The 27883-nt window shown below is 37.4% G+C and overlaps 1 protein-coding gene across 1 annotated transcript in view; it reads right to left on the bottom strand.

The window, feature by feature from the left end:
- The window catches only part of MYO3B (myosin IIIB), a 173754-nt gene that overhangs the window by 74338 nt on the left and 71533 nt on the right, over positions 1–27883 (bottom strand). Inside the window, exons 11-23 of the mRNA XM_030241751.2 lie at positions 22006–22102; positions 20989–21105; positions 20052–20156; positions 17891–17974; positions 17011–17213; positions 16543–16641; positions 15830–15944; positions 15335–15461; positions 14981–15191; positions 13759–13906; positions 13371–13524; positions 10794–10882; positions 9123–9252 (exon numbers count right to left, since the gene is read on the bottom strand). Coding sequence (XP_030097611.2) covers positions 9123–9252; positions 10794–10882; positions 13371–13524; positions 13759–13906; positions 14981–15191; positions 15335–15461; positions 15830–15944; positions 16543–16641; positions 17011–17213; positions 17891–17974; positions 20052–20156; positions 20989–21105; positions 22006–22102 — 1679 coding nt within the window. The remainder of the gene's footprint in view (positions 1–9122; positions 9253–10793; positions 10883–13370; positions 13525–13758; positions 13907–14980; positions 15192–15334; positions 15462–15829; positions 15945–16542; positions 16642–17010; positions 17214–17890; positions 17975–20051; positions 20157–20988; positions 21106–22005; positions 22103–27883) is intronic.

The raw sequence follows: 27883 nt of genomic DNA, 5'->3' as shown, positions 1-27883 counted from the left end.
GTGGGGTTTTTTTTGGGGAGGGGGGGTTGTTGGTTTTGTGGTTTTTTGGGGGTTTTTGGGCTTTTTTTTAGTGTTTTTTTTTTTTTTTTTTTTGAGGGAGGGGAAAGAAAGTTAATGGCTAAAGTTAGGATTCATCTTTTTAACATGCACATGTTTCATTTTACTCACATGCACTTCAGTTCAATGGGACTGTTCCTCTGAACAATTAAGGCTCCTACCTATGCACATGGATCAGAGACTAAGGTCTCTGGGACTCACTGCGACAATGGAGGAGTCAGTCAGCCCTAATGTTTCTCTTTTTGCCTCTGTTCAATAAAGTTAAGAATTAAGTGAAAGCATTCTCTTTAATGCTTTGAGAAGTTTCAAAAGTTTGTGAAATGGTCTTAGACTTTTCAAGGGAAAAAGAAGTAGTAGCACAAAGTTTATGCACTCCCTGGCTAAGCTTAGTGTCAATGCTCAGCAAACCTCCCTTTGTCTTGAAGCTGTTTAGAAGATCTCACATCTCTGCAAAAATGTTCTTCACTGATGCCTCATTTCAGCTGGGTGAGAAAGACCATATTATCAACGAACTGCATCTCTTCTATTATGCAAAGCCAAGCAGGAGAAGTTTTGAAAGTCTTTACATCACACACAAAGAAGAAATGTGGTTTTTTTCTTTTTCAAGTTGAACTTTGGAAGTAGTCTCCAGATCTCAAAAAGGACTAGTCAGCATTCCTGGCTTCTCATTTGCATTCCTGGTAGTTACTCACTGTGTAATCCAGCTGAATCAATGATTAACGGCTTTTTCCTAGGAGGCAGCAGTAGGCCAGGATTGCTTTTCTGCCTGGAGCTAGGGTTAGGGTTACGCCTAGGGTTAGCATCTCGGAAACCACAAAGCCCACAGCCCAAAGCCCACTGCAGCCGCGAAAGGCAGCCCAAGGAGAGCGCAAAACTACAAAAAAATGCCTGCCTCCACGGCTTTTTCGAGGAGGCAGCACTAGGCCTGGACGGCTTTTCTGCCTGGAACTACAGTTAGGGTTACGCCTAGGGTTAGCATCTCGGAAACCACAAAGCCCACAGCCCCAGGCACACTGCAGCCGCGAAAGGCAGCCCAAGGAGAGCGCAGAACTGCCCCAACATGCCTGCCTCCACGGCTTTTTCCTAGGAGGCAGCACTAGGCCAGGATTGCTTTTCTGCCTGGAGCTAGGGTTAGGGTTACGCCTAGGGTTAGCATCTCGGAAACCACAAAGCCCACAGCCCAAGACAACTTCAGTCGTAAAAGGCAGCCCAAGGAGAGCGCAGAACTGCCCCAACATGCCTGCCTCCACGGCTTTTTCGAGGAGGCAGCACTAGGCCAGGATTGCTTTTCTGCCTGGAGCTAGGGTTGGGGTTACGCCTAGGGTTAGCATCTCATAAACCACAAAGCCCACAGGCCCGGGAACCCTACTGCAGCCGCAAAAGGCAGCCCAAGGAGAGCGCAAAACTGCCCCAACATGCCTGCCTTCACGGCTTTTTCCTAGGAGGCAGCAGTAGGCCAGGACTGCTTTTCTGCCTGGGGCTAGGGTTAGGGTTATGCCTAGAGTTAGCCTCTCGGAAACCACAAAGCCCAAAGCCCCAGGCACACTGCAGCCGCGAAAGGCAGCCCAAGGAGAGCGCAAAACTGCCCCAACATGCCTGCCTCAACAGCTTTTTCCTTAGGAGGCAGTACTCAGCCTGGACTGCTTTTCTGCCTGGAGCTAGGGTTAGGGTTACGCCTAGGGTTAGCATCTCATAAACCACAAAGCCCACAGCCCAAAGACAACTTCAGTTGCGAAAGGCAGCCCAAGGAGAGCACAAAACTGCCCCAACATGCCTGCCTCAACGGCTTATGTAAAAAATGTTTCCCCCCAAATCATAGATGTTTTATCCAGAAAAGTAAAAGTATGATTATAAAGAACATGGTAGTTATTGTTTTATCTATAAAGCTTCAGAGTGCTCAGTTTAAGTTGAGGCCAAACTAAGTTTCTACAAGAATAGTAAATAAACAGCAAATCCAAGAGAAGTCAAGAACTGTGATTTCTAGCCCTTTGCTTGTATATCCAGAGTATGTTAATTCTCCATACAATGTTAGAAATTTTAGAGTATGTATTTCATCACTCAGGACCTGCTTCTGAAGCTGCTCCATAAATACACACTCTGGTCAAAATCCTACTAAAGCCAGTGAAGATTCCCAGTTAATTCAGTGACAAAATTCAGGTGCAAAGATGCAAATGAAAGCACATGGAAAAAATTATGGAACATTTTCTCTGACCTCACTATGACTATCACTATCCCCGGTCATCAAGTACCTAAGGCTAGACAGGCTAAAAAATGATGTCAAAATCAGGTTTTGAAACTTCAAGGCTAGAACTTGTCTTTTTTAAGTGTTAATTTAATATTAAACAAGGTTACAGAACTTTTAGAGTCCCAGACCTTCCCATTTCTGAAATCTAGGTATTATTGATGTTGACAACTAATTTAATCAAGTCACAAAGGCTTCTCAACTGAACCATTGCTCCCCTGGATGTCAGCACTTCTCTGTATTATCACAGTTGATACAAAACCAGTTACTTCTGCAGTAAAGCAAAACATTAATTATATTTGTATCTCCGCTCTTAATGAAATAAATACTCATTCATACAAATATCCACAAACACATTTGCTTTGTCACACACTGTGACCTGCTATCCAGGCAGCTGAATGAACCACTCCTGCATCAAGACAAGTCAGGTTGGAGTACAGAAGACAAAGTCAATAATAATAGATAATGATGGTTCAGTACAGTACTGGCCTTTACAGCTTGCTGTAAGGTGAAGGAATAAAGGAAAATGATAAAAGTACAAAATCATAGTAAGACTACATGAAATATTCTGAAATGAATATACAAGCCTCAGCACAGACCCAGAGGTTTATTTTCCACCCACTGCATTCATCTTTTAGATATATTAATCCCTTAATGCAATTATTTTGAAGGAGTGGGAAATGTAGGCACATTCTTTGTTAAGGACACACCAGAAAACATCATGGATATTCATACGAGTAAGATTATCTGAATATTCAAGAAAGTTATCTGCTCTGAAAACTCACTAGGAAATTTAAAAATAATGCTCTTCTAGGATTTGATCTTCAGAGCCACTGAATGCTTCCAATGACATACTGAGCATCTTTGACATAGTTTGACCTTACAGCACACAGTGCCTATTAAAACTGTCAAGTAAACTACTCATTCAAATGTTGGTATAATGCTCTCTGAATATTTTCTCTTTAAATTCTGTATATGCTGCACAGCGAAATCCCACAGTCTACTAGTTAATATTAAAAACAGTAACATCTTTTATGTGATGTACCTTTTGTTTCCTCAATATCAATAGATTTTGAGTTTAATTAGTATACAATGCAGTGTTAAGATTAATTACTATGCACTACTGGGAAATCATGTTTATTATAGGATTGAGAAGTTAGGCCAGAAACATGAAAATTGGGAAAGGTATCTCTTCTGAGAAAAAGGTAAAGTAAAACCATTCTCAAGATTTGTTCTAGAGAGATTGATCTATTATAAATCAAATCAGTAAATTCATTTAGATCTATTCTTAAACTTGTCCACTTCTACTTTTATTAGAATTCAATTTGCAAGCACTTGGAGACAAAAAAAATCTATGCCCCCTTGCTCATTTTCAGTACAATATAATCTGTGAAGTCTCAGATTAAAAACCAGCATAATTCTGTTTGGGTAACACCCTTTACCAAACATAGCTGTGGTAAATCTAACTCGACAGTTCTCAGCTGTCGTGCTTACTGCCATGTGCAATTCCAGAGATTCACTGACACTATTTATAGGAAGTAATTCTCAACAGTAAATAATTGTTATGCTTTATATAAAGCTTCAGCAGGACTGAGCCCTTAACTTTGATCTGATAGATGGCTCTGTTTCTAGATGAGCTCCAATTTTAGGGCTATTTCAGAGCATTTTTTGGATCCTATTGCTAGCAAGTTTTACGAGTATCTGTACTGCATTTGTCCTATGATGCAAAACCTTAGGACATGAAGAAAAATAAACACTGAGCTGTAAAATGCTCAAGTGCAGAACTCTAAAAAGTAATTCATCACTCTACCTCCCAAAATCAGTTAAGCTACAATTAATTGAGTTTACTGAAGTCCCACATCTGCAACCCAGTAAAGTTCATGACTGTTACACTGCACAGCTGTGGTTTAAAACCTCTCTTTGCATACAACTCACTGGCAGCAGAGCAAAAACTATTTATGTGGTTTTAACTACAGACCAGTTAGAAGTATGAAATCCTCCATGTCCTGAGTCAAATACACAGCTTCCATTCGCTTTACTAAAATTCTTACAAAATATAAATTCTGATTAATTTTTAAGTAGAGATACTGCAATTACAATGACTTTGTTTCCAGTTCATTTGACTTAAGAGTGCCTGATCTCTTGAAGGTGAAAATACTAACACAAAAGTACCATTATAAGAAGATCTTATTGTGGAATAAATTAGTAAAATTAAAATGTACTTGAGCTTTTGGTTCTATTGTGATGTATGGCAATCAGAGGAAAAAATACACTAAACCCAAATGGAAACATGCTGCATTTCAGTGAATGACACACACCAAACCAAGAGACCTACCACTACATATTGCTAGAGCAAGGGGCTGTGCTCAATAGGAGTGCACAGTAACAAACATTACAGCTCAAACCTACTAGGTTCTACTGAAAACAGTGGCAAAGCACATATGATTTTGACTTGCCAAGATTACACTTCATGTATTCCCAGTAGTACCTGTTCATGGGACTGAAATGCAAGAAAATCTCTTGCCTTTGGTTTCTGACTCCTCATGAGGAATCATGTACTATCACAGTTACACACAAGTTACACACAAGTTAAAGATAGTACTCTTGTCACCAAGAAGTGATGAAAAGCGGTTCTCTAAAGTGATTTTGCAAAAGGCAATAGTTCTTTTGCTCTTTAGTGCGCATAAAGCTAACCTGAAACATTTTTTTTCACATTTTCTCTTAGCACATGGTCCGTTAGTTGTTTGGTTTGGTAAACAAACATATACTATTTATGATTACTTTTCATCTAAGGTTTGTAAGCAAGATTAGAGACTCAAAGGCAGAAAGAACACAGACTAAAAATCACTATTGAGGAGGGGAGATGACTTCTAGACAGGTGAATTATAAATAACTTGTGATTGGAAAAAATTCTACTTTGGACAAAAAATTACCTTGTTAAAACATGACTAATCAAACCCTTCATCCCAGTTGTGAAAACTCTCATCCCAATTATCTGTGACAGAGAATTATATTTATGCTTAAAAATATATTATATTTATGATTAAATATATAGGCACCACATACAAGGAGTGTTTTTAAGCAATGATATATATGTAATATAATGGATATAATGGATATAATGGATACTCCATTACCCTCATGTGTGAGCAATACCCAATGCTACTAAAATTATTAGATATGATGGTGCTGTAGTATTTCTTCTCTTGCTTGTATTTCTTCTCTGTAGCCAAAAAAACCTACTGATCCTCAGAGCAGGGACAAGGATGTTTTGCAATATCTCTGCTCTTCTGGTGGGAAGGCTGAAGGATTTCCCTTTCCCCTCCCTGCAGAAGATAACTTTCTCAAACTTCTAAAGGTCTGTGAGTCATGGCAAGGACAAAAGTCTGCAGAGATTGTGTTTCAAGAGTAGAAGATCTTCTTGTGATGCAGCTTTCCCAAGAAGATAAAAACCTTGCAGTCTCAAAAACCCTCAGGGGTGCTTTGCCCAAGTAACCAAACAGTACCACCCCTTACAGGTGATGCTGCAAAAATTATTGGATATCAGGACAGTGAGCAAAATGGTCTGACTCCTCAATGGTGAATGTATCAAGGCTGTCCTTAATTTTTCCAACAAAAATCCTCTATTCTTACAAGGGGACTCTATTTTCTACTTCATGTGATTCCTTTTCTCTCTAATATTTACCAGCAACAGTGATAAACTAAACCCAGAGACAATCAGGAATACAGTCTATCTAAATGGGAACTTGCATATTCATCTACAGTAGTGGCAGCACAAGAAGCTATGTCTATAGAAAAAAAAGTGACAGATGTGGAAGCAAACGGAGAACTGTTAGGTTAAATCAGAATACAGTAATTCAATTTTGAAGTTAAAGGTCCCTAGAAAGTGCAGATTTCAAAACATACTGAACATGACTAAATTTCCACTGAAAGATGAAAAAACAAGCTGTATATGCTACAAAATTAGATCCGGAATGTTTAAGTTCCAATGTCTCATATGAGTAGTTGCATACTCTATTAACAATAAATTACTATTACAAATGTATATTTAATGTCCTGCTGTTAATTTCTGGCCCTTTAAACTGCACAGACTGCTACTGTGAAATAGAAGCATTTGTTGAGAAGGGATAAGTGTACTTGATAAATTACAAGGATTAACATGATCTTAAATGAGTAAAAGAATTTAGCTTTTTAGTATTTATTTTCTTGATGCTGCTCAGTTTTTGACAGGGGAAGATAGGACGGTTATATAAATATACTTCAAACAGAGGATCATCTCAGGGTGGGAAAGGCATCTTTTTGTTCTTTTTGGTATTTAAAGAACTACATTTTCAGTCCTTGTCAGTCCCACAATTTCAGTCTCGCATTCCCTCACGCCTCTGGGATAGCACCACCCAGTGGCTGCAACGCGTATGGGAGACCGCTGCTTGGCAAAACCCACCTACACTGCACGTTCCAGAGAGAGCTGCCAGCAGATGTGAGAACGTGCTGTCACTCATCTTCAAACAAAACACCAAACATACTGCCAGAAAGCACTTTTCAAGTCAGGTTTACCTGGAAAGATGGAATATGGCTTCCATGTAAATTACTAACTTTTGCTGATAGTCAGTAATTAGTCAGTAATTGATCAAAAGCTGTCCCAAGATTATGAATCTTAATCAGTATTTTTTCTGGTTGTCTTTAGGAATAAAGCACATGTTGAGTGGAGGGAAGAGGGCTAAGAGACAGGGACAGAGTACAATGGGATACATACACACTCACTATTCTTTTGTTTACAAAAGCATCTTTGTAGAAAGTTAAAAGAATAGCATTATCTTTCTTCACTAAGCAGATGAAGTAGAATTGCCAGCAATGCCTTCTGTTCTCAGCCAAACCTTTCATTTATCTTGCAAGCTGCCAAAACTAAACCTGGCAACAATCTGATTTTAGAACACAGAGGCCCCAACACAAGATGTGAATGTCAATTACATCAGACAGCTGGAAAAAAAGAGCAGAACCACAAAGGCTTTTAAAAAATAAAAATTACATAAGAGCTTTAAGCTATTCTTATAACACCATGCATAGAAGCATATGCACAATATTTTTTTTTTATCAGGACCAACTTGACAAATACAGAAAGCACTTCACTTGCTGTGTGCTCTTCACAGAAAGGTAAATGGAGGGAGAAAGCATTCAATTAAAAAGTAGGTAAAATACACTAGCATGGTAACTTGACACTAACTGCAATGAGAAGTATCTGTTACTGAACCTTCTATGCATCTCAGCCAAAATACTCAAGTTGAGTGCTGCTGCTACTGATAATAACTCTATAAGGCCAGAAAAAGATGAATTTGCATGAAGACATCAGCATTATGATTTTAAAATAGCAATAAAATAAAAAATATATTTGCAATAATTTGGACTGATAACTGGGACAAAGCACCTAATTAGTTTCATTCTGAAAATAGCTCCAAGGTATAAAACAGCTTGTAAAGAGGGGTGTGGGGGCACATTTGACCATGTATGAGCTTTCTTTCTTGCTTTGCTTGGTCAGAATCTCTTTTATCAATTCAACACAGACTCAAATGTAGAGTAGTAATCAACAGAAAGATCCTTTGTTCCCCACTTGGGCAAAACCAATCCTCCATCACAAACTATATTCCTTTCCATCTAAACTCATTATAGCTGAAAGGAGAAGCAGATTCCTCACTGGATCCTCACTTCTCAGGGACCTCTGAAAGTGTAATTTAAGGCGGGGTAGTTGAAAGTCTTTCAATTACAGGAAAAATTACCCTGTAACAGGAACCTATCCTCTGCAGTATATAAATAGATATTATGATATCAGTTTTACATGTGCAAAAAAAGCTCAAAATAAGTTTTTCTTCAGATTTCTTTTTCTTCACAGAAATGTCAAGAGAGGTTATATGCATCATGAGATGCTACAACTGGGTTACTGGCAGTCAAGAAATTCAAGGCAGAGAACTGCTGCACAGGCATAGGATTGCATCTACAGCCAATGTACAGTAAGCCTACCCAGCACTATCTAATGCATCTACCAAGTATTTCTACCTAAACATTCAACCTCATCTCCATATGTTAGCTCACAATAGTTTTGCAATCTATTGTATTAAATTTAGTATTACATACTTTCCCATTGTATTAAATTTAGGATTACATGCTTTTCTCACCCATTATGAAAAAGATGCTTTAAAAGTATTGAGAGAAGTATTCATTTGCTGGCTTGTTTGTATGGATACTGCAGAACTATCATTTGCATATGGTACTGGCATTCTGGCACCCATCCATGGAGTAATCAAACTTCATCTTGCTGTTTTATTTAGCTACAGATCTGGCACTTTCATGCAAGTCAAAGTCAACAAGCTTTAAATCAACGGAATTACTTCTAGCCTATTAGTATATAGCTTTTATAATTTGTAAGAAACTGTATTACATCAGTGCTTCTAAATAGATGGATATTACCTCCAAAACACCTTGATCTACATCACATGATTTATGAACTGTAAGACACGGTACACAAGAATCTACCATCTGAGTACTGATCTTAGTAAGGGACTAAAAACTAGAAACTCTCATATTTTTATCCTGCTCTGAGAATGACCTCTTGCCCTACACATCTGATAATCTCCCTTTCTCTGGAGTCAGGGAAGAATCTTGCTGCACGAGATTCATGAAAGGAAATTAAATCTTGAAATCAGAGAACAAACACTCTGGAAAGGAGATATGATAAAATAATTGAAAAAAGATTGTCCAGAATCAAGTAAGAATTTGAGAGGAACAGGTAGCTGAAGAAGCTACAATGTCAGCAAAGCTCTGCAGAACATACCCGTTTTAGTTAATGGGCTAGAAAAAAGTTGCTGAAGAAGTTTGTTCTCTGAAGTTCGCAACACCACCACTATGTCAGCAGGAAGAGTGTCTCTGTTCTTCTCAAGGAATGCAGAGGCATCATATAATACCTAGTGTGGGAAAACAGAATCAGAAATTTTGATGAAAAGGATTACACAAAACCTACTGTTTTTTTAAAATGTGAATGGTCAGAATCACCAAGTAGACCAGCTAGCTTGGTCAGACAAGCAAATGAAATACCTTCAAAGGTCTTGAAAGTGAACCATAGCAGTGTGTTCAGAATGCAAACTGGCTATACAGAGTATCTATATTCATAGAATGCCATTGCATATCAAATTGGGTTAAATGGCTTCAATCCTGTTGTGCTGTGCTTGGCCATGTCAAATGATTCTATGCATGAGGCAATACAACAGAGATATTTCATTAAAGCTTCAGTTGATCATTTACTTGTGATGTAAGAAATGGTTCTCAGGTGGTCACTTTCTATTGGTTTCTGCATCAAACCTGTGGTCTATAAGAAGATCTGCTGGAGGAACAATAATAAGCTGGACACCGTGTAAGTACATAAAATCAGGTTCTCATGGCACTGGAAACCATATTAGGACAACAAAACATTCCTCTATGTCAATTATTTTAACCGTTTTGATTAGAAATTAATGCCTGGATTTTTGTATTTATATAAGAATCAGTTAGTTTTTCATTTTGTTTAATTGCAATGATTTTTTATAGCTGTTTTATTATCCCTTGCAATACTCCTCTCCAGCCCAATTTCCCTGAAGTCCATTAATTTACACAGAAATTTAATGCTCTCTGGCAATAGAAAAATGGCCAGTATTGTTTTTATTATTTTATTGTATTTTATTATTTGACCATGTGGGTACAAAGAATTAACTAAAACTGTGAGAATTTTAATAGTTATTCTTAACAAGACAGAAAGCCTGACCAAAGTTACTAGAATACATCTTAAAATTTTGGAGTCTTATAATGATCCAGAGATGAGACCTAATCGATAACTTTATAAAACATGGGTATTTTGATTTTGTCTATGAACAAATATTTGGGCCTGAAACTGCAAGCAAAGCTCATGTTATGGTGAAAACTGGACTGTTACTCCCCATATAAAATAATACGTGAATATGAACCTCTGAGAACAAAAGATAGGTTAAGAAAAGGTTAAGAAAACACCTCTGCTTGCAAGTCCCAGTCTTCCCAATGCACTCTATAGGGGTTTAAGGTCTGTTACAGACACTGGCTTACATTGCTTTTAATGCATGTACTTTGCATGACACTCTGCAAGACACTCTCATACAGAAGTGCTGTGGCATTCACACGCTGTTACCAAGCACATAGCCTTCCCTCGCTCCACAGAGTCCCTCCTTTGAAGAGACTGTAGTACTGGCATTTCTGAGGCCAGGTTTCTTGCAGAAAAAAGATGCTTACTGTCTACAGAATCTGTGTAAGAGCCCTAAGGATAGGCTCCAAAATGGACTGCTACACATAAAAGTTTCATTGTAGAGTGTATGTTTACATAAACTTTATCATTTTTGCAACTAAAATGAGGAAAAAAACCCATAAAGAAGAAACTTTGGATAAAAACAAGTGATGACCATACCACGATTATCTGAACAAAACAAAAATCACATGACCTTACCTTTCCAGCATAGTGCTGAATTCCAAATGACAATTCCACTCCTTTTGGTCTCCAGAAGTATTTGCATCGTAAGTTATCTTCAAACTTATCTAGACATTGAGAAAAGATGTTGATTTAAGTGACAGAGTGATTAACTACAATCTTCATTCTAATTAACTTGCTAAATTGCTGCTCAAGAAGTCAGAACTGCTATAAACACATATTATCAGATTGCTCAGAAATACCAAGCTGTCACATCTGAATAGAACAGTTCATTTTCAACTAGCTCAGTAAGGCTGCCTTTAAAAATCACTGTTTGTGGATGCCTTTGTACATGAAAAAATATTAAGCAAGAAGACCCAATGAGAAGATGTGAAGATTTATCATATTTTGCAATGAATTTAATTCTGTATATACAGGGTTTGGGGTGAGTTTATTTCTTATACATACATACACTCAAAACTGTGCATATATCACAGTCACTTAAATATCTACTATTTGTATTTTCTCTATCTTCCTTTCTGCAATCATTTAGCTTTGTGCATCACGTTTTAAGGGTATGTTTATGTGCTCAGTCTGGAATTGTCCCTCATGTACCTTTGGCCTACAAGAGAAAAAAAGAAGCTAGAAGCTTCTCTATAAAACCCCTTCTAAGGAGACTTTATGTTTCCTGTGATTACCCCTAAAGAGCTGACAGAAGAAGGAACACAAGTTTCTAAGAAAAATATCTTTTATGCCCTGTAATATTTTGTAGGCTCTTTAATATTTTGTAATGAAATTAGTGCTGTCTGTCCAGCACTGAGGGCCAGGTAGCAATTCCTGCCTGCTGAGTCAAGGAAACATCCCTGGAAAGAAGCAGGATCCAAAGGAACACATTTTAGTAAGAATCAGTGTTTATACTCTGAAACTTGCTTTTATACTAATTTACCCGAACAAGCAACTTGAGACCTGAGACCAGAATCAATTGATAAAATTCTCTCTCATCCTGTGTATGTCAGAAAATATTACCAAAAATATTATATTTTTTCTAATGTTAGAATCCATTAACTTTTTGTTAGGTTTTTCTTTCTATTACGACTTAATTGAGCTTGTATTTAAAGCAAAAATAACTAAGTTTGGAATTTCTGGGATGGAGGCTGGGATGGAGTCGTGGAATTAGTGATTGTCTGGCACACCTGGACAGGGCACAATATCCCACTCTGCTGTCTGCTTGACGGATCCTGCTGTGCTGTGTACGGGTCAGCAGGAAGGCCGAGCAGCACTGGGCAAGGGAAAGTACCTCTGGAAGTAGAAGTTCAGTATTCAGTATTAACTGATTTGTACAAGCCAATAGGGAGGCAGACAACTTCAGCACTCAAAGGAGGAGTGTTGGAGGTCCACCCCGGAGCGTCCCCGCCTCTGGGGTTCCAGCCCGCCGCCACTGCAGCCCATTTCACCACCCAGCCCGCCGCCATCACCCCATGAGGGAAACGCGGCCGAGCTCGCGCCACAGCGCCCCCTGCCGGCGCACGGGAATCCCCGCACCCGCCCCGCCGGGCCGGAGCCAGCAGCGCCCCTGCCGGCCGTGAGCGGAACTGCAGCGAAGGGAGGTGCCCGCAGCCCAGAGGAGGCGGCCCCGGGGCTCTGCTGGGGTTCGCTGCCGCTGCCGCCAGAGTTGCTGGCTGTTTGTCTCGTTACACATATCTACATGTGGATATATACATGAATAAAGAACTATTCTTTTTCCCATAGCTTTGCCTGAAAGCCTCTTAATTTCAAAGTTATAATAATAATTCAGAGAGAAAGGGGTCATATTTTCCATTCCAAAGGAGGTTCCTGCCTTCCTTGGCAGACACTGGTGTTTCAAACCAAGACAAGGAGTAGAAGGAAACCATAGTATTCATTCTGTCTGTGACCTGAATTCCAGTTTCACCTCAGCCTAGCAATAGTGAAAAATCTTGTACATGTGTTGATGTGTTGCACAATATAATTGGAAACTGTTGTTTTTCTCTAACAGTTTAGGTCTCTGCAGCACATTCCACTGAAGGAAATGGAACTCTGTTTCATATCTCAGGGGAAAATGCAGCTCTAGTAAATATATGCAACACAACAGCTTTAAACATGGAATGTGCTGCGTATTTAAAGTTGGTACTAAAATTTGTCAAAATATATGTAAAATATGTATGACAACAAGGAAATACTCAGCCAGATGGCACACCAGAAATAACACACACTTCCTATTTATTATGAGGTAATCTGGAGTGAAGCAGTATTTTCTAATTGGATAAACATGGGCCTAGGAGCCTGGGAAGTCTAAATTTTATTTTCAACACTAATGCTACATACATGGACAAGACACAGGATATTTTCTTGTAAGACTGAAAAAACAGTAAGTCCTTGCCACCTGATACTTAAGACAACTTTTCCAATTTGAAAAGGATAGAGAACATGTAAGAGAAAAATGATGAAGCACAATGAAAAATATACTTAGAACATCAAATGAAATGACACAGCCTCAGGACAACTAGGGTAGGAAAACTTGAATTGAATTGAATGATATTGCACTTATAATGCATTTGTCATTTCCCAGATCTTTCCCAGAGTTTTACTTGCACATACCAACTAAAGTTAGGTCTGTTGCCTGAGGAAATCGACTTTCTTCATCTAGCAGAGACAGGAGACCCATGGGTTTCTGAAGGAACATATCTAGAAGTGGACGGTTGTCCTCATACTCCACTGTAGTGGCATCAATTCCCTCACTCTGATATTCCATCTACAAAAGTCACCAGCACAGTTTTAATACTGAAACAGTAAAAGCAACCTCATCATTAGAGCATTTACAATGCACAGCAATGCTCTGTAGGCCTCAGCAACATTATTTACAAAGCTTAACAGAATGATGTCATTATCTCACATTTAAATCACATACTCATTTATAAAGTAGTCCTGAATATGATTATGGGATAGGATGCTGAATTCAGCTAGACCTCAAGAGAGTTGAATTTACCTGCTCCAGTGCAAAAATATGTTGATTGAAGTAAAACTGGATCTGTTCATTAGCAATATTTATGCACAGCTGTTCAAAAGAATTTCTTGCAAAGTTCTCAAATCCAAATATGTCTAGTATCCCAACATTCATTCCACTTTCAGCATTGCTGCACGTGAAGATACAAACAAAATTCATTATGGGCAACACCAAGTTAAAATAAAGATAAATTTGCTAACTAAGTTTGTATAACTGATTCACTCTGCTGCAAAAATAAAGGAGGAAAAGTGTGTCTGAACCTAAGAATCCTTGTGCATTTGTTCAGCATTGCTAAAACTTCTGTTTTCCACTTGCTTCTTGCAGATTTCCACAAAGAAGACTGGAAAATCATAGGTACAGAGTAACAGACACTTAGCAGCCATATTGAAATAAGGGGTTTCAGTAGGCAGATCCCAAATAAAATCTACTGTCTGCTCCTCCAGGCAGAGAAAAGGTGTCAAGGTTTAATGTTTTTGCTACACTCACTGAGAAAGATAATTACCAAATCTGCTGCTGCTACAAGCTGGACTGTTAAGAGTCCATGTGCTAACTCAAGTACATTCAGTCACTACCAGAACTGCATGAAATGGATGAGAACATGTCTATATGACATAGTGAAGAAGCAAGTAGAGATCTCAGATCAGAGGCATTTTCACATTTGCTGAGAGGTTCCTTGTTTCTAAAATCTCTACACTTTCTTCAAATATCAAACCAGCGAGATCAGTACCTGGCAATGAAATCATAAGGACACAATATAATGTTTCTGTAATTGTAAAATTTAAAAATAATCACATCTCATATAGCAGCACAGTAATAATCTGAAATCAGCATTCATTGCTTGCTTATAAAAGTAGGGGGACTGTAAGGACGGTGTACTGATTTTTTTTCAGTGTACTTCAATTATTTATCAGCCTTTTGTATGATTTTCATGTTCACTACATAGGAAGCATCTTTCAAAAAAACTGAACAGCACTTTAACCACCCAACTTCCACTGACTTCAGTAGCTAAATTCTATTCAGCTCTTTGAAAATGATGGGCTTAATGTCCTGGAAACAGGATTCAGTATCACAGCATGAAAGCCATTTTGAAGCCTTAGCCAAAATAAACACAGCACTTTTTCTGCAAAATCACAAATATACAAATGGATGAAGCCATCCGACAAATGCCCAGTAAGTACACAGGATTCAGCGATGTGTAACTTGCCATATATTTTTATCAGGCTGAAGCAGCGTATTAATGCGATTTACGATCCAGCTGAAGAGCCGGCCATAAAGGGCCTTGGACATGGCATCCCGCACGTCCGCTGCTTTGTCCACCGTGTTCGTCCGGATTATGGTCTCGCCCCGTGTGACAACACAGTGGGAGGTTAGGGCTTCTTGAAGTTCTTCTGACCCAATGCTTAGTAGTGCTGCAGCTAAAAGACAGTGGAAAAAGACATACAATTGTGATTATGCGCTGGAAACCACCAGCATTGACCAACTGCTACCATGAGCTAGAGACTGTCACAAATAGAGTCCAATTGCATATACAGAACTGACAATGCTGAAAGATATATACCATTATCTAAGGCTTCTGGGTTAGGAACCTCACTTTTATCTGTTTGGTGCTGTGAAGAAATAGCAGCAAACTCAATATTTCCAGTATTTAAGATTCCAGTCAGTATTCTGTACACTGAGTACACTTCCTGTAAAAGATGACAAGAAGCACTTTTAAGGAATTCAGTTAGACACACACATTTAGGCTATGAAAGAAAAACATAATGGATACAGGAATGAATATGAAAGCTTGTAGCTTTCTCTGAGACCAAGTTCTACAAGTTCAAGTAAGCTTCTATTTACACAAGAAATAGCACTACAGAATTGCCTGAGTACTAACTGGGGCCTCAGGCTGGTCTTGCCTTCTGAGTGGGGAGTTATGCTTTCACAGTTCACTTCTGTCATAACAGAGATTTTGTGGCTCACAAAACTTTGTACACTCACAAAACCAAAGAGCAGCAGTAGAGGTGGTTTTCATTAATAAGGTCAATAATAGTTTAGCATCTGAATCTCTTACCTCATCAGTAAATCCTATAATTCTAAAACAATGCTGAATTGCTTCAAATTGTCTTCCATAGGAATCTTTAGTAACAATATCATGCATTACTCTTCCAGTTTCATTATCAATGTATCTAAACAGAGTGGGAGAAAGAAGGAATCACACAACCACATATGTCAATACAAGCTCCAGTGACTTAAATGCAAGTACCTCAGTAACCGGAAAGAACATTTATCTGAATAACTTTCAATTATATAGTTTGATGCTAATTCATAAGTTTTTGTTTCTGTTGCATTAACATCTGCATTATTCTTTGGTAATGTCTAATAATGTTAGCAACATTTCACACACATCCCCTCACCCAGTACAGGCCAGATGCACTCAAAGTACAAACATCAATTAAAAACCTCCAAAGCCTATTCTGGGTTCTTCCTGAACCTGAAACATTACAGTAAGAAATGATAAGGAGGGTTGTCTACATCTGAAAGTATGACAAAATATCTACATAATGAGCTTGGTTCGTCCTCCTTCTGTTTTAATAGTTCAACTTCTCAAACAAATGCAAATAATATAATGCCTTAGTGTCCATCTTCCTCCCACCTTGGGAGGATTAAAAAAGATCCTTAAGGAATGGAGAAGGATTAAGAGAGATTTGAGGGCATCATTCTGAAAGCAACTGCTGATCAATAGCTAATTACAATGAGCAGTTAAAACAAGTGAGCAATAGTTACCTAGGGGGCTTTTTATCAGGAAGTCTATATTCAGAAAGTTTCTTCTGATGATAAAGGCCAGCATAAATATAATAAAATATATGGAAATTTTTTTCTCCCCTGGAAAAGAAAAAGTATCCTTTTAAAGCACCTGTCTTTATTTTTGTGGCATCTTGTACAACAAATGTAAAAGTAGTTCTTATAATGAGCTCACTGAAGCAAGGTAGCAAATCTCCCCCTTGTTTTAATAGTGTAGGATTAGCAGCTGTGAAACACAGAAAACCCATTGAACACAACATTAGCCCAAAGAATTAAGTGACTCTGGCTTCAACTCCAAAAGAACAGGACTATTCTTGTTGTCATAGCACTGGTACAAAGGATTTTTATTTTAGCAGAAGACAGAGAAGTATCTAAACCACAGAATTTTTGAGAATTAAATAAATTCAAACACTACATAAATGCTATAGGACAGACAATTAATATACCTACACAGCCTGTTTTATGACCCTTGATTTTTCAAGTAGATACTCAGAAATCTTTGCCCCCATTACAGCTCCTGTAGGTGTAAACATCATTTCCAGATATTTTCCAAAGCGACTTGAGTTGTCATTGATGGCAGTGCAGGCATTTCCAAATGCTTCAACCAGAGGATTCACTTGGAGAATTTTCTCACGCAAAGCACGGTTATTGGCCTTGACAGAAGGGATACAAATCAGAAGGATAATTAAAAGAATATAATGCTTATCCCAATCTAAATCTTGCTCCAAAAGCAAAGAATCCTTTTCTTATGCTTGTATGGAATTAGATACTGTGCTAACCTTTCTATTTATACAACAAGAGGTCCAAAAAACTGATAAAATCTCCCACAGGTAGCGAAACATAGATTCTTCTTTCTGTGCAATTGTTCCACCTTGGACATGTTTTATAATTAGTTAAGAGTACCAAAAGCACAGTGGACTAAAGATGCCCACTTAGGGTTAGGCTGACATGGTTAATTTTCCAATTATTTCATATTAATAGCATTGCTCATAACATTTAAATGTGTAAGAGCTTCTAAGATTAGAGCCACAATAATATTTTTCATTCTTTACTGTATAAATAATGTTATATGTGATAAGCACTGTACATACCTACAGGTACTGAACAGTCAGAATCTGGCACCTTCTCTTTAAAAAACTATTGACTGACTTGGTGTGAGTCACACTCTTGCATCTTAATTCAATACTCTCACATGCATGATTACTATGTCCCTAAATCACATGTGACAATTGACATGAACAGCTTTAAGTATTAAAGATGAAGCAAAGTGAACACTGGAGTATGGTTGGGAGGATTTCTTCATAATTTTACATAATTGGCTAGGAAATACCTTTCCCAAGAAGGTCAAATGCTGGACGATCAGATGGGCACTTTCTGTCTTTCCAGCACCACTTTCTCCACTGATGATAATGCACTGAACACACAAAACAAAATATTTAAGTGCATAGTTCACCATATGGTTGTTTTCTGCTATTACTAGTCCTACCTGTTATTTCATGTTTAGTATCAAAACTATGCAATACTTTAAGGGCCAACTCCCTTCTGAAAGGAGAGATCAGCAAAGGCTCAGTGTAGCATTTTATTCTCTAGATTACTAAAATGCATCCTGCAATGCCTGATCCCAAGGTGCATGTGTGAAGCAGTGACTGAATTTTGAAGGGCTAGAACACATAAACAAGTTACCATGTCTGAGCTCACTGCATTGACTTCACGTGAATTAACATGAATCACAGGGTACAGCTGTTTTTGACATACTGACCAAAAGCTTCTTCTGAAAAATAATCTTAAATAATAGGTCCTGTGTAGAGAGGCTATTCTGTAGATGATGCTGATATTCAAGCCAGAACAGCAAACTAGCACCTAAACATTTCAGAAAAATGTGCAACTTTTCACTGGGTGATTCTGGGAGGACATATCCACCTTCTTCGTGTGTCAGCAATCCTTAAAACACTCAGCATTTCATAGGCTCTTCAAAAGGCTTCCAGACTCAAGAGGCTACCTAGAATGGTCTACATCACTTTCCTTCTCTCTGCTGTTATGCTTCATGGGCAAAATGGAAGTTGAAAACCAGTTCCCACCTGAACACTGAGGAACGCAGATCATGGAAAGTTTGAATTCTAACAACATTTATTATTTACCCTTTTTTCCCCATGTATTCTACAGACCACTAGTACAAATACTATTCTACTTAAGGCACATTATCAACTGACATATAATTAAAATGTTAACACTGAGCAGTTGCATAAATTCACAGGTTTTTATGCAAACATCCAAAAACTATTTGCATGATACTGTGTATACACAATATTCTTTGCTAGGAAAAGATACAAGGTCCTAAAATACTTGATGCAATGCCCCTTCATATAGAACTGAGCTTTATGAAAAGGTTTGAAAGCTGCAGCAGTTACCTGGTGGTACCTTGTGGTGTCTGACAGTAGATACAAGGACCAACTCTATGTAATGTATGCAATATGATCTTTGCAGCTCATTTATTTGCTTCCTGTCAGTTATTTTTCCTCTAGGAAATAGGTACCAAATAGATTACACTACCTAATCAGAAAGTTACCCTAACATGAGTACTTGTTTTCTTTAATACCTCCACCAAAGAACATGTAAGTCATTAAAGAAGTATTAACCATCTCCTAGGCCAGTGTACTTTCACATAACAGTAAAATTCCTGTTTTATTTCTCTTCAATGTCCCTTTTATTTGTCTTATTTTCTTAGCATTTTCTCATTTCAGGCTTTTTATTACTTTATTCTGGTTTTGTGACTTTAAGAGCACATTTTCTATTAATTATTGTGGGAATTGCAGGGTAAAATCAGGAGGATTTTATAAACAAAAATAATTATCAGCCTTCAATATTCTTGTACACATAACACATCACATAATAAAGAGTATGAAAGTTATAATCTTAAGAATGTAGTAAAATCTTCTACAACATGGTATTTTACTCTCATTAAAATGATTCCTATATAATTGGATTTGTGTCCTTATTACATTTATAACAAACCATACTTAATGTATTTTACTAAAACATTTACTACTGGTTCCAATTTTCTGTGACTTAGTGTCTTTTTGCAGCAGAAAAGTGGTTCAAACTCTGATAATCTGTTATGGCATTGAGAACCCTCTATTTAACACAAGTGTAAATTATTGAAATACCTAAGTCAAGACAGACCTAGAATCAGAATGTGCAGCAATAATTTGCTGTTGGAGTCAAGAGCCAGGACTTCACAGGTGTTCAGGAAACTATATTGATCAGGTACCTCCATCATTTTATTTGACCTTTGAGTCCCTTTCATATCACTGTCTCCTCTTCAGAACTCCCAAATCTGACCAGATTTCTACTCTGGTTTTGCTGATTTAGGAATAAAAGGCCTAAAGAAAAAAATTCCCAAAATACAGCTTAACAGAACATTATTGGCAGCCCTGTAGCACAGTGGCAGTATAATTAATACAAAACTTAAACCAAAATGAACAGATCCTTACCTGATCCTTGCTGAATGTAACCATGCTTTGGTAGGCAGCATCTGCAGAGGCAAATATGTGGGGGGGATTTGATGAACGCTTCACACCATGGTAAAGCTTGGAGAACTAAATTCAAAGAAATACAATAGTCAAAATACACAACTTAGCTACATAACTAAGAACTGAGAAGAAGACTGTGACTATCATCTGTTCAACAGAAAGGAGTTGCCTGTTATACCACAGAATTTCCACTGAATCACCTGGAACAGGAGTGGTAATCCTTGGTACTGCCCAATTTCCAGAACACAAATTACAGCACCTAGAATGCACTCTGATGTTTCCCACACAAGACAATGAAGAGAGCTGTATCACAAGGAAAAGAATTTCAAACACAAGCCTTTAATCAAGGAAATAACCAGTTCATACAAAAAAAACTTAGAGAGAATCCGAATTCTGGCCCCCTATCTGAAGCCCTGATTTTGGCAACCATGGAGACTAAGTTATTTCTAGCTCCACCTCTCTTCATATATGTAGGGAATTAAACTGGCCTTTATGCTTACAGCATTTGATTAATTTGCTTCTTTTAAGGCAGAGCTGATGGCACAGGACATATAAGAAGCTTCAGTCAGAGCAACTCTTCAGCAAGCAAAAACCTCAGCATGAGGAAGTTCATATCACCATCTTCTGTTTCCAAGAAGAAAGCCCTAAATGCTAGGCAAGAGGCACAGCTGTGCCTGGGGTAATCTCTGTCCCTCATGTGGAATTTGTGCCTCCAAGAAATGAATAAAATCAAATTAAACCAAATTTAACAAACAAAACAAAACAAATTTTTAGCCACATTGTTCTAGAAAAAGAAAAGGCTGAGGTCTAATCTTCCAGCATCACTTAAGTATTTTAGCTAGTAGTGTTAATATGAAATGTAAAGCAACTTCCATCTTCAGCATGAAATTTCTCTTACCTGGGGAGAATAAATGCTGAGGTTCTGGAAGGGGTTCAAGGCTATTAAAATGTCTCCAACATAAGTATAAATCTGTAAGTCAGCATAACGCTTCTGCAGCTGATGGATAATGGTATCCTGAGAAGATCACAGAAAGTTTGATAGTTATAGAGTATTTCCCCACTTAGGAAGAGTTTTGTAAATATACTGAGAACATTGTTAAAGAAATACTGATTGTAAGTGTTTCTAATTATATTTTAAATGCCAAACCCACAAAATAAAATGTTTTCAAAATTCTTGCTAATGTCATAAAACTAAGTTAAATGGGAACTCCTAATTGGAAATTAGAATATTTTCTTATATCAGTCTGAGAAATAAATCTTCTGAAGAAAAATGGTGGTAACACATTATTGCTGCATTTCATAGTGCATGTCCATTAAATTTTTTTTCATTTGGCCATAAACAAGGATAATAATTTTTCAAGGATAATAATTTTTCAAGGATTAAATTTTAAGTAGTGGTAAAACTGTTTAAACAGGGCAATAGCACAATTTAGTATTATGCTTTTTTCTTGCTGGCATGTAATTTAAGGATTATCAACACAAAAATTTAGAGATACTCTGCAAATAGCTGATACAGTGAAATATGAAATGGATAGTTTTGTCATTTTTTTTAGCCAGAAACAGTAGATAATATGTTATCCTACATGAATCAATTATTTGAGGAAAAAACCACTTGAAACTACATCTTCATGACTAAACTTTGCATTTTAGGAAACTCACAAAAATAATTTAAACTAGCATCATAATTAAGCTTAATTCATAATTAGGCTTTTCCACATTATGGTATTCATTGCTACTGTTTTTATGCAACTATATAAATTAACAAAGTGAGGGCAGCAGATCAGTCATGAGAGCATTCTTTTGTCTTGAAGGGACAAAAGATTGCAAGAAGGAAATATTCTCATTCTGCTAAGAGATGCCAAACAGCAGAAATAGGCAAGAATGTGAGGTGCAGAAGCTGCTACAGGTACAGTACCTCATTGAGAACTTCTAGATTTACCAGATCGTCATCTAGAGAGAACTTGTCAGCTCTGTCCACATGGTAGGGTCTTCTGGTGTGTATTCTTTCATGCCTGGAAGTTGTTAGCAGAGCAGCAGTGTTATGAAAGTGTATTAGAGACAGCAAACACTGAGATGAAAAGGGATGTCCTGGGTGAATGTTTTTGTCATGCACAAACACAGATATGCTCTCTGAAATGTGGAATTTTGCTTGTGGTATCCTTTTATAAAAGCAATAGATCAGCTTGCTGTCCGGTGTACTGTCAGTTGTCTCTTTCACAATATATAACCCTATCTATTTATCAATGTTCAGCAAAGATTTACTGCTTACAGACTTACTATTCCTCACTCACACTCAGTAAAGTAAAAAAATTCTTCCTCTTTTCCCTTCCCTCTCTGCTCTAAGTTAATAAAGTACCACTCAGTTTAATTAAATGCTACCCCCACGTGCCCAGCCATAGTACTGTCATCTAAAGATATAGGAAGCAGTAAGTAGGAGAAAATCCTACTGTTACCTTGATGTATGCCAAAGTGCCTCCTCAGATGACCCTAGATGAGGCCCAAAACAACGTTTTTGAACCACAGCTGCCATCAGACTCTAAATTGCATGGATGTTCAGTCGGCTTGTGCCCAGAGATTTAAGCCACACAACAAGCAGCAGAGACAAACTGTCACATAACCCCTTTATAATCAGATTACACTGAAGGAATCTTTGAAAAAGTGATGTATATGTTTTTAAACAACACATCACGTTGAAACGGGAACAAATTAAGAGGCTGTAACGTGTCTTCACAGAGGGTGTGAAATATGAATGCTGTAAGCACAACTATGCTTTTCTTTACAACAAACATAATCAAAGCATAGTAGAAGGACACCCACCGAGATACAGTCTGCATCCTGCTGAGTAACATTTAGCATTGATCCTCAATGACAGTCCTTGACAGATTGTTTTTGCATTGGTTGCCATGTAGAAAGTAAGAGCCACATGAACAAGCATCCCAAAACAAAGCTAAATATTATACCAAGCAGTAACAGAGCAGCACCATAACTTGGCAGGAAACACTTGTTTATCCATAATGTTCAAAGTTAATATGAAGATGTAGCAGGTTTCCTTAATAATATCTTCATATGCTATTGGAATCCTTTTTAAAAAATAAACATTGAGGCATTTGCATTTCCCTCCTTTATGTATGCTTCCATATTTCAAGCTAATCAGCTTTCATTCAGTAAAGAGAATGTTTTCATATCCAAGAGCTATTACATCATCAGAAAAAATATTGTAAGGAAAGCCTTTAATACAGAGGAAGGAGAAGAGTGTTAGCCATGAATACAGCTTCCCTGACAACTGTGAATCACATCAGATGATCATACTTTTCTGTCTATTTTTATTCATTTTCCTCAATTCCAATTGGCTACCCAACGAGTTTTAGAAAATTATAATGGTTTATTTGAATTGAAACTAAATAAAACCATACAAACTGTTTTGTCAGCTAGGAAATAAAACAGTGGGAAGACAGCAGGTTTTGCTGACAGTCCCACTACATTCCCACAGATGGTAGTTTGCTTTATGTTGTACATATGAAGCAATGAAAGAAGGACACAAAAAGACAAGAAGCTCTGAAAGAAAAATTGTTATAATGGTATTATTTCCCGTGGGCAGCATGGAGACTATTTGAATTTGTTGAAAATTCCATTCAATTAAATCTTCCCTTTTTTAGTCTTTGATTGGGTATTGGGTTGTGGGTTCTTTCTGGCCTTTTCTTTTTTTTTGAGTCACTATATGCAAAGATATTACACTTTGCTGACAAGCCATATCCTCAAAGGAGTAAGAATGCATTATGTACTACTAGGGTTTTTAAGTGTTGTTTTCGTCAAACCAGAATTCAAGCTCTTATTTTACTGCATAGAAAAATAATGCTGTAAGTAATATAAATAATTTAGAGATGGGAGCACCCCTCGGTCTACAAACAAAGGAAACATTTTAACAGCTGCTTTTCTTCATGAAGATGTAACTAACAAAACAACGGCTAGACATTTTAGCTAACAGAACTCATCTGTGAAGCTTTTTCTTCGTGGAGCAAAACATCATAGCCAAAATACTGAATTGCAACAAGCCGCAAGTAGGGACACGTCTACCAGAGGTGCAAGGAGGAGGGGGAAGAGGGCACATTCAAACCTAAGCATGTCTAATTGAAGAATGGCTTTGTAACCTAATCCGTTATCTGATTGTGTATTAAACTCCTGCTGTTTGTTCACCTTAAGTGATAAAAGAATCAATTTTTTTTTCTTGGAAAGGGTTCCTTTTAAGCCTATGTAAATAAATAAGGAAACTGGTCTGTATTAACTGTAAGTAAAACATATATACCTTTGTGCAAATATTTTCCAGCACTTAATTCATTTTCCTAAGTACCTGATTAAGAAGAGGATATTAGGAGCATAACATCACATTAGCTTCCAATCTCCTGCTGGCCTCATCAGTTTTCTACTGACCCTATGTCCTCCAGTGCATTGACAGAGTAGGAAGGAAAAAACCAGACAGTAACCTTTAATTATTTCCACAGTTTTACATCAGAAATACAATCTGCTTTTAATACATACATTAAAAATTCTTAAAAAACAGATGGAAACACTCTTAATTGGGGAAATAACTATCAGTATATTTATTGTATAAAAAGTAGAATTATCAGCCATTTTTTCAATTACGTTTCCTTTCTGGTAACATATAAAAAGTACAAACTCTAAGCAAAAGGCAAATCAAAGATTTCATGTTATCTTCCCTAAGTTTCCAGTAATTTTCTGAAGCCATCCCTGCAAGATGCAAAACAAAACAAGTGCCATAAAGGGTGCAAAGGGCCAGTCACTCAAGGTACCTAACTTTATTAGAACATCACAGGATGGTTTGGGTCAGAAGAGACCTGAAGAGCAGCATTAAACTGATTCCAGAAGTCTAGTGATGAGCACTGTCTGTTGAAAAAAGCTCTATGCTCTGAAGCACCTTCCTGTTACCATTTTATCATGCAGAAGTAGCTGGAAGGAACAGTTTTCTTGGATTTTGTAGGAGGAACAAAAGGCAAGAGGTATTTCTCCCTTGAGAGAACCATTTCATGAAAAGGCAGGAAGAATTCATTTGTTCTACTGGTGGTAAAGGTATAGTTTGAAACAAAGTAACCAGTTATAGTAGTAGAAGTGCACTGTAAATAGCTATACACTCCTATATCCTGCTATCAAGGGATGGGCAAAGAAAAGCTAGATGGACCACACTGACTTCTAGATCAAAAAGTAATTTTGCTGGTGAGGTCCAATCTGAGCAACAAAGCAACACAGATCAAGAATTTTTGCCTTCATTGGGAAGTTTCTTCTCTAATCACTCTCCTCCACCCCTAATATCTTTAGGGCCTTCCAACTGGCCTTTACTTTGGCCTCTTGGTGCAGTTAAGCATTTATGTTTACTGTTTGTGTGTTTGTTTCTAGGATTCACAAAGGTAGAATGGTTTCTGTATTTGGTCTTCTTTAGATTATGGCGAATTTTAAAATTAATTCCTGAGAATTACAAGAAAAATACACAATGAGAAAGAAAAAAGGGGAGAGTATGATACTGCCACACAGAGATACACAGACTATTTCCCATGCATTGCAAAGACTTAATTTTGTTCCTTTACATCAAGTTTCAGCCTGAAGTAATTTGCTGAAGCAAGGTCATAATAGAGACACCGACAGAGTCTTAATTACAATATAAATGCTACAGCTGTATTTTATAACCTCCAGTAAAAACACATGCACTATACTCAGAACAGGATCACTTTTGGGGGCCACAGGAGCTTTGAGATTAAAAAAAAAATATTAAAAGGGAGAAAAAGAAGTTTTAAACTCATTTGCCTAATATTCATAGAGAAGAAGGCTGGAAGAATTGCCTTAAATTACATTGTGTCATCAGAGAACTATTTTTTGTTCTGTTTCTTTTATTATCTCTGAGTCCAAAGAAAATTACTGGCTGGATGCAATCAAGTTCCTTGCTGTTAATTGCTTTCAAACCGAAATGTGAGCTGGCAGAGAAGCTTGATATCTGTAGTAAGAATTACTTCCTTGGATGGACTGCTGCTGCAATCCAGCTGGTTCACGAGAAGGGGAAGGCTGCCAAGACATGGCACTATCATTCTAATATCTGACAAGGTATTAGAACATTCCTGAACATTCCTGCCCTTCTCAAACATTAAATGCTCTTTTCTTTTTTTTCCTTTTCTATTTTTTCCTCAGGCTTCTTCAAGTTTGATTCTTCTCGATGTACAGATTTGCTTTTTATCCTTCAAAATGCAAGGTTTCACAAGTGTCTGCTCCCCATTACAGACACAAACCTCTAAATGGTGACCAGCAGTAGCACACTGAGCCAGCATCATCCAAACCTGCAATCTCTGAACTCCTTATTAATAGTCTACCTTAAACTTGTTTAAAACCATATTCATGCAAGTGTTGAAGCTTTTTCATTCCTTTAAAAACTGAAACCAGAGGTTGGTAGATCTTTTCTGAGTCCTATGAAGAAGCCTATTTACAGACAGGAGCATAAGATACCTATTCTGTAGGAAACCATCCGAGAGAAGAATGAGCCATGTCTGTAGCTGGCATCTTCAAACCTACTGATAACTGGGAAGCTGCCACTTTGAACCATAAAATCCAAACTATTCAATGCTTGATCAACATTAACATTCAAATACCAAATCATTATATAACTTTTACATTGGGAGTGAGATTAATAACATTAGGTTATTGAGGAAATACAGAAGACCCTGTTTTTTCTCAGCTTCACCTCCAGTGACAACTGATGGACAGAGCTAGAAAATAAATGTAGATGTCAACTGATGATTATTAAATATTTTGGTTACTTCAAAATTAATATAGATTTATCTGCTGCAATTAATACAGGTACTCCACATTATCTTCTCTGAAGGAACAGCCAAATGCCACACAGAAACCCACAATATCTAATATTTTGAAAGACAGCTTCAAAGAATATTGCCAAGAGCAAAATTTTTAGAGTGCAATCTGTGAACACTCCTCCCTGTTTCCAATTCTTAACTTTTAATCAGGTATTTCCCTCCCTTATGTTCTGCTTCCCCACCACAGTAAAAAGGCAGCTAATAGATCTGTTTCTACACTTGAATTTCTCCATCTCATGTGCTGTTTTGACATTTCTCTTTTAGATTTTCTCCTACATGCTATTCTGGATAGAGCAATCTGTTATTTTAAGACTGAGCGCAAGTAGATAATGTCTTAATTGTGGTACATTCAAATGGGAAAAGAAAAAATCAGAACATTTTAATTTCATTCCCTTTTGCTGATGGTCAGTACTTTTCAAGGCCTTCAGTTAAAGACTTAAAATTCTAGTTTTCCATTAGTTCTACTCACAAGCCATGAAACAATTTTTGTTTTGTTTTTTATGGAATAAAAAGGAAAGTTTACTTTCTTTGGAGAAAGTTTTCCTAAAGGACACAAGATTTTATCATCATAATTTATGCAAGGAAGAGCTGGGACAACAGACAGAATACCAGGGTTCCAAATGAGCTTCCCTTTTAAATGTCTCCATGACAAGCTCTGTTGTATTTTTAAACATTATTTATGGAACTTGGTATCATTCCTAGCTTAAAAGGCTTTGAAAGTTTTTACATCTGTTTTTCAATTTTTTCAACTCTGAAACAGCTGCTAGCTTTGCCAGCTTGAGATAAAGTCCTGACAAGGACAAAAATATGGGGAAAATATTTGATGTTTATAAGCAAACACCAGAGAATATACCCACTTTTTGCAGTGCATTTTGCCAGTGTAGACAGCACAAAGAGTCACTTAAAATTTAGCAATATTAGGAA

Source organism: Serinus canaria, chromosome 7, assembly GCF_022539315.1.
Source record: "Serinus canaria isolate serCan28SL12 chromosome 7, serCan2020, whole genome shotgun sequence".
NCBI lineage: Eukaryota > Metazoa > Chordata > Aves > Passeriformes > Fringillidae > Serinus > Serinus canaria.
The sequence above is the reverse complement of the archived record's forward strand: the minus strand, read 5'-3'. Positions and strand labels throughout refer to the sequence as shown.